The sequence below is a fragment of the Oenanthe melanoleuca genome, chromosome 10, assembly GCF_029582105.1.
Source record: "Oenanthe melanoleuca isolate GR-GAL-2019-014 chromosome 10, OMel1.0, whole genome shotgun sequence".
NCBI lineage: Eukaryota > Metazoa > Chordata > Aves > Passeriformes > Muscicapidae > Oenanthe > Oenanthe melanoleuca.
In genome coordinates, this window is record NC_079344.1 from 4180009 (window position 1) to 4190856 (window position 10848).

The 10848-nt window shown below is 43.7% G+C and overlaps 1 protein-coding gene across 1 annotated transcript in view; it reads right to left on the reverse strand.

The window, feature by feature from the left end:
• The window catches only part of MINDY2 (MINDY lysine 48 deubiquitinase 2), a 28149-nt gene extending 18663 nt beyond the window's left edge, over positions 1-9486 (reverse strand). Inside the window, exons 1-2 of the mRNA XM_056499851.1 lie at positions 8719-9486; positions 1297-1354 (exon numbers count right to left, since the gene is read on the reverse strand). Of these exons, the coding sequence (XP_056355826.1) occupies positions 1297-1354; positions 8719-9378 (718 nt within the window). The 5' untranslated portion in view covers positions 9379-9486. The remainder of the gene's footprint in view (positions 1-1296; positions 1355-8718) is intronic.
• Between the last annotated feature and the right edge of the window lie 1362 nt (positions 9487-10848).

The window sequence follows — 10848 nt, forward strand, 5'->3', positions numbered from 1 at the left end:
GCTTTTACACTCCCCACTCTCCATCTGATCTCACTGGTAGGGGAGTGAGAAAGGTGCCTAGGCTTAAATCACAACAATTGTATTCCACCTTTGTCTACAACACAAAGGTAATAGATTAGTTAATAGTTAATTAAGCACTGAGGTTCAAGATTTATAACATCTTTAGAGACTAGTATTCACTTTCCAGATTTTATTTCAATGTTTTTGTACTTACTCCCTTGCTCCATTACTAAACTCAAAAATATCATTATAGTTTCCTAATTTATACTCTTTTAACTTGAAAGTGGTTGAAGGCTGTTTTGTTGGTTTCAGCTTTTTTTTCAGCTGTAGAAGAACTGTAACTGCTAATCCTGTTGAGTGAGTAGGAACCTAAATAATTTGAACACAATTTTATTATTCAATTTAGTAAGACAATTCCAGAAGCTAAAATATGCCTTCAAGAAAGAATACACATCTAAACAACTGAAATTACGTAGTGACTTCAGACAGTATTGTGTCATCAATGCAATTATAAGAAATGTTTAGACACAGGGAGCAAGATTTTTTCTTTTTTTTGGGAAAATTATGCAGGTACCTTTTTTCTTCAACAAGAAGAGTCAGCAATTTGCTTCTGAAAAGAATGAGCTATGTTCTTTACAAGCGAAAAGAAAAAATAGAGTAAGGGGTTTTTTCTCCCATTAAAGAAAAATCAAACCTAGTCTATTAAGTTCAAACATTTTATATTTTGTCAGGCTACAAGAGAAGGAAAAGTGGTACATGCAGCTTAAGTACTATCACAACTGCACTTTTAACACCTGGATCATCAGGGATATTAAAGTTCCAACCCTGTCAGATACAAAGAGCTTCAGTTTTGCAGAACACTGAATACAATACCAGATGAGTGCCTGCAAATGAGATCTCCAACCACTGTGAGAATTATATTAATTTTTCTTGTTATTTTAATTGTGTTCTACTTCCAAGGATTAGAGCTACTATAGACAATTAAAGACAGAGTTGATTTACTATATTCTGTCAACTATAATAAAACAACACTGTAAGATACATGAATAATTTTAAATCTGTCAATTTGTGGGTGCACTAAGCCATACCAACAGCATCAACTAGACCAATCACTTTGGAAAGCAGTGCAGAAAACTTCTAAAAACAGTTAAGGAAAAGCATGAGTAACTTATTGCTGTAAGTAGTTTTCTTCAATCAAATAAACAGCTGAATAAAACAGTAAATAAAACAGTTCTATGTTACTAAGCACTATGAAGTATAACATACAAATGAAAGTGATTTATTGCAATTACCAACCTAAGTATTCCATCAGCTGTTCAGCCGTTATGATTTCCATCATTGGTGGCAGTTTAATCTGTCAAAGTAAAAGTATATTCTCTTTAAAACACCAAAACACTACAATTCAAAAAGCATGGTATTTCTAGACGGAAGCACACAGCACTTTCTTTCACCTGCACATCTCTGCATAGTGCCCCCTTCTACCACCAAAATGTTTCTCCAGCATCCCACTCCACAGGAGCTCACACCACTCACTGCTCAACTACAAGTGCTCAGAATTAACAGACTGGGAACTGTTAAGAAACTTAATTTCCTCAAGTCTTTGACTCCCTACCTTCATTAAAATTCTTAAATGAGTATTAGCCCAAGAAGTTCCTGCACACAGACAAAGTCTCTAAAGGATCTAGTGTCAGTAGTTGCTGGGACAGGGAAGCCAAAGGTTTGTGCAGGTACAAGGAAATGACCTCCCAGCCTCCCATCCCACGTTCACATTCCAAGGGTTTGGCTTAACTCCACAGAGAGCAGAGCAGAGCAGACACACAGAACTCTGTGGTGAAGATTCCATTCCCCTCTTCCCTGATCTATTCCCACCATCATCATCTCCTAAAACCAACCACCTTGGCAGAGCTAAAGCTTCCTGCATTTCCAGCATCCTGGGAAAACGTTTTGGTTGAACACTTCATTCACTGCAGGAAGAAGCACAACAGCCAAAGCACAAACACATACAAGGATATGCTTCTGTATGGCAATCTGAAGAAATACCACAAGAGGATATAGACTTACTTAATTTTTCTCTGCATAAATGTGAATTTTATTTTTCTAGGGTTCGGGGTTGGTTTGTCTTGGGGGTTGATTTTTAAGCTCTCTTCAGTTTTTAATTTTCTCATCCTATCACCCTCTAACATCTTGTCATTCAAAGTCTAGAAAAGGTATTTATTATATTGGGAATTTTTAAAACAACTTCCTCAGTAACGATCACTGTTCTCCTTGACACATATAGAAAGACATGATGTGAGACTTATCTCATGTTTGAGATTTAATAGGGTCCACCTACTTTTCTGGGTGTGGAGAAGAAGGAAGAAGTAGAAAACCAGGAGATGAAAGAGCAATATACATAAAGCCTTTGATGCAGCACCCTAAACTCAAATATACAGTATAGCAACACACTCTGCTTTGTTCACATTGCGATGGAAGAGGATTTTCAGTATGAAAACTGAGCTATTTTAGTAACTTTGCAATGAAAACGAGGTGCGATTGGGCTACATTTGTCTTATCAATTTTAATTATATTCGACAAAAGGTAAATGTCTTAAACATATGAATTCACAAGAAGGTTCATTAAATTTGGAAAAAAGAGACCCAAGTTAATATGGCTTTGTTATTTATACTCTAAGAAATATGTCCCTTCCTGGGGTAGAGTTGACATATGCCACACACTGATCAACCCAGAGATGGCAGTACTGGGATCTAGGAATTAAAGAAGAAAAATCAGGCATGAATGCATGGTTCATGGTTTTTCAAAATATTAAATGAACAACAACTGTTTGTAACTTCTAGAACATAGCTCTTCCCAAAACTAATGCTCAATAGGCTAAATGCTTTCATACTCTTTGATCCTGTTCACAATATTCATACTGAGGATTCACATAAATACAATGTACTAAGCCATGTAAACAATAGGACTACAAGTTCAAAAAGCTGCTTCTTAAGCTCCCAGTTGGGACTGGCAGCATGCAAGTCTTAGTAAACACTAGCTGTGCACACCCCTGAGCCAGGGCCCATCACAGCTCCTAAGGCACACAGCAGCATCACCTCCACCAGCCCTGCCTGAAGTGCTACAGCACAGACGTGCCAGTACAGTATGAAGGAAAACTAGCACTGCTCCCTCAACTGTTAACTGTGAGGATTGAAGTTAGCTCTTTTTATTATTAATTTAAACCATTTGTAGCAGCTCAGCAAGCATTGCTTTGGGGTTTCTGTTCTGCACCATATTTGGAACCCCTAGAAGCATGCTTACATGGCAAACACCAACTCTAAAGCACAATCACATGGTTTACCTATATTTGAGCTCTATGTACAAATAGCACAACATATTATTTATATCACTGGTTCACAAATGGAACTTTCCCCCACTGTAAAGCTAGTAATATATTTTTTTACTGCGGAAAAAGCAAATTAGTTTTGCTCATATCTCAGGGATCTTGCGAAGCTGGATATTTTAGCTACATTTCAAAATTAACTGCTTGATTAAATGCTAAGCAAAGTTAATTGGTTACTTGATGGCATAATTTTAGGGCTGGCATGTGTAGTGGGACCTTGATCACACCTTTAAATGGGGTTTTAACACTGTTTTAAGTACTTCTGAACTGACTTAAGGATGCAGAGAGAACATGACATTTCCCAGCTGTTCAGAGCTTCATTGCAAGCACTTAAGTGGCAGGAAATGTACAGTGAAGAGGAAATGGGAGAGAAAAATAACTTGGAACTTAAGGGAGAGCAAAACATCATACAGAACCACAGTCATTATCCAGATAGACAACAGCAGCTTCTACTACCATTGCTTACATTGTTTTCTTCTGTTGTTTTATGTCAATCTATTATTTTGAGGGACACATTTTCTCAGTAGGTTTCAATGTTCAGTTGCTAGATTTTACATCAATTCCACATTTTAGGAAAAATGCATTTCCTCAATTCCCACCCATTTCCTTTACCCCTCTACTGCAGTTTCCTGGTCTTTCCTCCTGATGACTCTTTCTAACTCTAGCTACATTTTACTTCCTACACTCAGGAGTGGGAAACTTAATCCTTCTCACACAACTACAGCATGACATGCAGTTGAGGCATATTTTAATTAAAAGATAAGAGTGGTAAACAAATTTTCATATGGAACAGACGGTCTAATAAAACTTACACAGTTCCTATGAGTTAGTCTACAAACCTCAAAACTACATAATACTAATTTTTCCACCATATTCTTCTACACTACAGAAGGGCTTGAAAAAAATTAAGTGATATAATCATGCACAGAGGATAACACTTCTGAAAATATTATGACTATCAAAAGGGTCCAAGAAAATTTCTAATGGCTTATATAATAAGTCTTATATAAGACTTAAAGTCTCAAAATATGTTTATCTAAAACATGCAACTCCTCTGAACACAGTGTTCCAGAGAGGTAAGGGTAGCTTCAAGCAGCTTTGACAAAAACCAATTAATATTCTTTGCAGATAAGTGCCACTGGCCTGGCAAAAGCAGCTTCATGAAGCTGTTACAGGACAGCCCAACTGTGTGCTGCCAACTCCGTGCTGCCAACTCCAGGTCCTCAGCCAGGCTCCCCCTCAGCCAGGCTCCCTTCAGCACATACCCCTCAGCATGTCCCCTCAGCCAGGCTCCCTTCAGCCCCTCAGCATGGGCTTGTTCTGTGCCAGGGCACAGCTCCAGGTTGGGATCTGTGGCCTCACCTCATCCCACAGGTGCTGGAGGAAGGGAGGCTGCCAAGGCCCGGCCGAGCAATGTGTGCCAAGCCCGGCCATACGGCCGGCAGCTCAGCCACAGGGACAGCAGAGCCGAGGGAAGGGCCGGTGCCAGCCCGCAGAGCCGCCACCACCACCGCAGCCTCGGACTAATGGAGCACCTGCCAGAGGGAGCTTGCTGTGCTCAGCTCCTCTGGAAAAGGCCATTTCTATCAAAACCTAAAACTAAGAACTTCTAACTAGAATTTTTTAGTCTGCCTCTTCTCTGCACATCAGTTTGGAAACATCTAAGCAAGAAAATGGTTATATAACATTTACTTACGTAATTGTCATGATACCTAAATAGGTAATTCATACAGTTCTGAAAGTTACCAAAATTTTAGTAAAACTAGGTGTGAACACAGCTCCTTCTATTTCTTTAGAGGATTATGGCACAAAAAACTTTCAAAGACATTTCCAAATATGCAACTGGCATTGTTCTCCTACAAAAGGACAAGATATTCCATATGCACGCACTTCTCAAGACAATATTAATAATATTTATACTCAAATTGAATAATGTTTTCCCTTTGCTAATTTTATGTTTTAAAGTCTTCCCTGGACACTTCAGATATGTTATTTCTGTGCAACATGTTAAGGTTCACACAGTTCTTCAGCTACAAGACATCACACCCTAGGTAGGAAGCACAAAGCAGAATCACATGGCACCCTCACTAAGTTTTCAGCATCTGATGATTCCCACATTCCCCCTGCCCCAAATTACATTCGATGAAGTGCCAGAAGTTATCAGAAAGTGTTGCATGAACTACAACACATCTTTGAACTAGATCACAAAAGGCACTTAAAAAAGCCAACTTTGCACATAGCGAGCCACAGGCCTGAGCAAAAACTGGGCAATCTCCAGATTTAAATAAGCTGAAAAACAGTGTGCTACACTACATCAGAGGACACAACTCATGCTTGTAATATACTTAAAAGTGTTTGTTTCAATCTCTATTTCTGCTTCATTTGCATCACACAAGTCTAAGTGGTTACAACACTATTTTGCACAACAGCTGTTTTGCACAACAGCTACTTTTCCAAGGCTGACATCATAGTGCTTTTGTTTTTCTTCTTAGAACAACATTTCTGTAACACTTCTTTAGCGGAACTCCTTAGCTCTCCCTCCTACAGGCTCAACTGCAAGTTGCACTTAGACAGGCAGACTGCAAAAACACTTCAAAAGAAAAGTAATTTCATAATTTTAATATTTAAAATACAGTTTCTGCAATCTGCCACCTCAACGTTTTATGCATCCTTTGAAAGTAGTGGATAAAAGAGAGGTAGCAGTTTTATCACAGGTTTTGTTCCAAAACCTGGTATTTTCAAAATGGAATTTGAACAGTCACAGTGGGTGCTACTATTTCAGAATCTCCAAAATCCCAACTGCCAAACCAGTACTGCACTTAAGTTGGCTGAGACCAGATCTATCCACAGGATGACCAGAACTTGCAACCCTGTCAGGACAGAGTTCTGAGAAGGAAAGATGCTGGCTGATAGAGGGAATAGAACCCAAAGCGTAACTGTTTAACTTCTGTTGTGATTCTATTTTCCCTCCTCATCTCCTTCTTATGCCCTTTTTCCCCATTTCATGTGACTTCTTTTCACCTAATACGTACTATGGTATTCTCACTCTACTTTTACCTGTTTTCATCTTTCAGTCTGCCTTCTTGTTCCCAAATTATAATACTCAACCCAGTCTCGTGTTCATCTTGGTTTAGGAGGAGTGAGAAGGTGGATGCCCAACACACGTAGCAAGCTACTGTCAGTGATGTACAGATGAGCTGCCTCACCAACCACTGTCAACATAGTTCTTGACTACGAACTGGGGAAAAGAAAGGCCAATTTGTAGAGGCAGTAATTAGGAAAATAAATTACAAGCAACTACAATCTATAACCAACTAACAGGAAAACCCTCAAACCTATAAATAGTAACTCGCGATGACAGTTTCACCAGTTTAACTGCCTGTCTGCAACGCATGTAAATTCTGCTGAGGTTTTACATAGACAGAACTATAGAAAACTTCCTGTAATCTGAGTAATACAAAACAGTAGGGCACTCCCAAGGGGTGTTTTGGTTTTTGCCTATTTATAAAACTGGGCATTACCTTAATTCTCACTAACGTAATATTTGATCCCAGCAGAATGTCAGTTAAAATTCTGGTTGGAGAGCAGCAGCAGAGGGAAAAGGAAGAATGTTAAGGAATAAAATCTCCAAAAACTTGAATTCAAACAACAGGACCAGTGCTGTCCCATTTACATCTTTCATTAAATCAAAGATTTAAAATGAAGATCCTGTAACTAGCAGTTTCTTTTAAAATGCCCCCCCAAATGATAAGGAATGGCAAGTTTTTCAAGTTACCCCTAGACACTAAAGAGGGAGCACAGAAAGCAAGTGTTCAATACTGAAGCCTGTGACAACATTCACATTTTTGAGGACAGCAGAACCTACATAAGGCAATACCTCAAAGTCACACACAACTTCCCTCTACTGCTTTTACTGATGCTTAAACATCAACATCACTGTATCCAGAGTTTTCCTCCTGATGTCTGAGCTAGTCTGCTCAAAAGAATGTGTAAAAATTGTAACTCAACCAACAGCATTAATCTTCTGCAGTTACCTGCATCTAAATAACTTTCTTCTGATAACGTATTTCCATTTTGACCTTTTCCTAAGTCACCTGTCACACTGCAAACAACCTCTTACTCTTCCAATACCAAATTTCTTCCCCTCACTACTACAAAATAAAAGCCACTCCTATAAAGCTTTCCTATTTCAGGATTCCATTCTATCAGCTCTTCAGTCTTCCAGGGCTGAACTGCCAGCAGTTCATGAGACGTGCCCCTTATTCTTGTTTTGCAATGCAAACAACTTTACAGCTTTCCTCCAACAGATTCTCCTTCCACATAGAAATGTTAATAACTACATTATGCCTTAGATTTTAGTTACTTAAAAAATTGAAAAAAGAAGTTATTTTAAGACTAAAGGAAGTCCATATCCACAATGGCTACAGAGCTCAAGAACTTCCAGGTCTCAAAGCTGTACTTGATCACTATCTGATTTGTTAATTTAAATACAATCTATACTGCATAACTGTATGAATGTGTCCCCATTACTCAGGCAGTTACTTGTACAAATCCATATTTTGTACAATTCCTCATTTTGTACAACTCTACATACACTTTATTATATGAAACTAACCTATTTTCCAAAAATATCCCCTATGTGCTCAGTGCTATAAATATCAATCTTTACTCACTAGAAACCTGTACACATCTGCAAACTATTATATATAATATATTGTTCAGGTTAGTAAACATCATCTAGATATTTTAAGACAACAACGAAGCAAGTCTATGACAGCAGCATCTAAGTAGTGTATTGGCAACATATTGCACAGCAGTGTTTATTTTCCAAGTTCTCTATGTAAGACATGTGCTTAACAGCAGAAATAAGCCTGTGTACTTCCTGAAAATCACAGAATGGTTAGAGTTCAAAGCGACCTGAAAGATCACAAAGTTCCAACCCCTCTGCCACGGGCACGGACACCTCTCACTAGACCACGTTGCCCAGAGACCCAACCAACCTGGCCCGGGACATTGGCAGGGATGGGGCATGCAGAGGTTCCCTGGTCAACCTGTGCCAGTGCTTCATCACTCTCACCGGGATGAATTTTTTCCATGTCTCTAAACTTGCCCCTAGCTAGTTTAAAGCCATTCCCCCTTGTCCTGTCACCATATGCCCTTGTCAGAAGTTCCTCTCCAGCGTTCTCCATAATGTCCTTGTCCTAAACAGCACGAACTCGCCGCGGTGCCCTCACGCCGCGGTGGCTCCGGAGCCCTCACGCCGCCGGCGCCACAGGAGCCGCCCGCGCTGCCCGAGCGGCACCGCCCGCCCGGCCCCGCCATGGCGCCCGCCCGCCCGGTACCTTCCAGGCCAGCAGCAGCACGTTCATGATGGCCAGCAACGGGCAGGGGCCGTTCTCGTTCTGGGTGATGACGGGCGTGTTCTCCTCCTTCCAGCGGACCCACTTGATGTGATAGACCGACTGCCCCGGGAAGCGCTCCTTGGAAGCGGAGAGGAGCTGCGAGCCCGCCGCCGGCCTGTCCCCTTCGGGCTCCGGGGCCGGGCCCCCCGAGGAGGCCCCCGCCACCACCGCCTCGTCGGCGTCGCTGTTGAGCTCGGAGCTGCTCGGGCAGCAGGAGTGCAGGTTGGAGAAGGACTCCAGCGAGTCCAGGCTGCGGGACTCCTCCCCCGGCGGGCTGGGAGCGCCGCTGCTCCCGGAGCCGGCTCCCGCGGGACCGCTCTCCGAGGCGGGCGCCGCTCCGGGACTCTCCGGCACCGCCAGCCCCGCGCCCTCCGCCGCCGCACCACCCTCCGCGGCCCGGGAGGGGGACGCGGTCCGAGGGGCCGCGGCGGGAGCGGGGGCCGGCGGAGGAGAAGGGCTGCGCCGCCCGCCGCTCTCCTCGGCCTCCCTGCAGCCGCCTTCGCCCGCCGCCGCCTCTCCCAGGCGGAGCCGGCTGGCAGCGCCCCCACCGCCCGTCTGCAGCGAGCCCGGGGGCGGCGGGGGCTGCGCCAGGCTCTCCATGCCCGGCCCGGCCGCTCCGCTCTCTATTGGCACCGCAGCGGCTGCGCCTCCGCCCGCAACGCCCGCGACGCCATCACAGCAGCGGCGCCAGCCCCGCCCCGCCGGGGACGTGCGGGCGGGGGGGGAGCGGCCGCGGGTCACGGCGGGCCCGGGGCGGGGGGGCCGGGGCGGGGCGGGCAGCGGCAAGGGGAGGGAAAACAGGTGAGGCCGGCTCTCCCGAGAGCGCTCGCTGCTTTGCCTTGCGTTTTCCTAGACAGTCGTACTATAAAAAATACGGCTATGGTGAGTATAAAAGATAACCAGAACAATTTGTTTGAATAGCCTAATTGAAAGAGAGGAAATGTAGGTTACATATGAGGAAGAAATTCTTTACTGTGAGGGTGGTGAGGTACTGACACAGGTTGCATAGAGAGGCTGCAGATGTCCCGTTCCTGGAAGCATTGAAGGTCTGGTGGGAGGCATCCCTGTCCGTGGCAGGGGGCTGGAATGAAGTGTTCCTTGAGATCCATTCCAACCCCTTAACGTTCTGTGATTCTGTAAGAATTAATGTGGGTGTATTACTCAGACTTTACCCCAGTGAACCTCTCCTCTCCCTAAATAAATCTTCCACTTTTAATCACAAATTTTAAATAGTCTTGGGATGATACGGATTTATCCTCTCATTTTATTCTCAGCAGCTCTCTGATTTGAACTGTGTAAACACTTGTATCAAGTTCTGCAGCCTTACCTGAGGTATATTCTATGTGCATTTCCATAACCTTTTCTCACCTATATCAGTGTTCAGAGGGAAGATGTTTTTTATTTTGACACAGCAATAGGAATAGAAAAACACAAATATAAAGGGCTGACAGTAAACTGATAAACTTGGCACAAACTCCAATATAAAAAATAAATCTTTGAGATGGCACAGTTGATGGAAGTATTAGCACAAGGACAACCAAGAGAGTAAACATTTTGTTCAGATGTCTCACATTTTTATTTCCACGGGATGATTTTTCTGTACCCTTGAATTGTGAAGGTTGTTCAAGACAGTCTCAGAATGACAAGTCTGTGTTCAGTGGGGACACTGCAACACTTCACAACATGTAGAGCATCGGGACAAATCGGTGACCTAAAATAAAACTCTGAAAGTAAGTAAATTATTTTGTGCAAGGAAGAAATGTGTATATGGTTAGGGGACGAAGGAAACCAGAGTGAAACGCTAAAAGTAGATAGTTTTCTGCAAGGAGAAGCCATATAACCGGTAAGGGGACAAAGGCCAGCAGCCGGTGCGGTGTGTGCGTGCCCCGCTGCGGTCACGGCTCCACAGCCGCGGCTCCGGGCGCGCCGGAAGCGGCGAGAGGCCCCGCCCCGTGCGGCCCCGCCCCCGTGCGCGCGGGCGGGGCGGGGCCGCGCGCTCTGGGCGTGTCCCGCGGCCCCGCCCCGCCGGTGGCGTCTGGCGCGCGCGCGGGCGGAGGGAGCGGCGGCGCG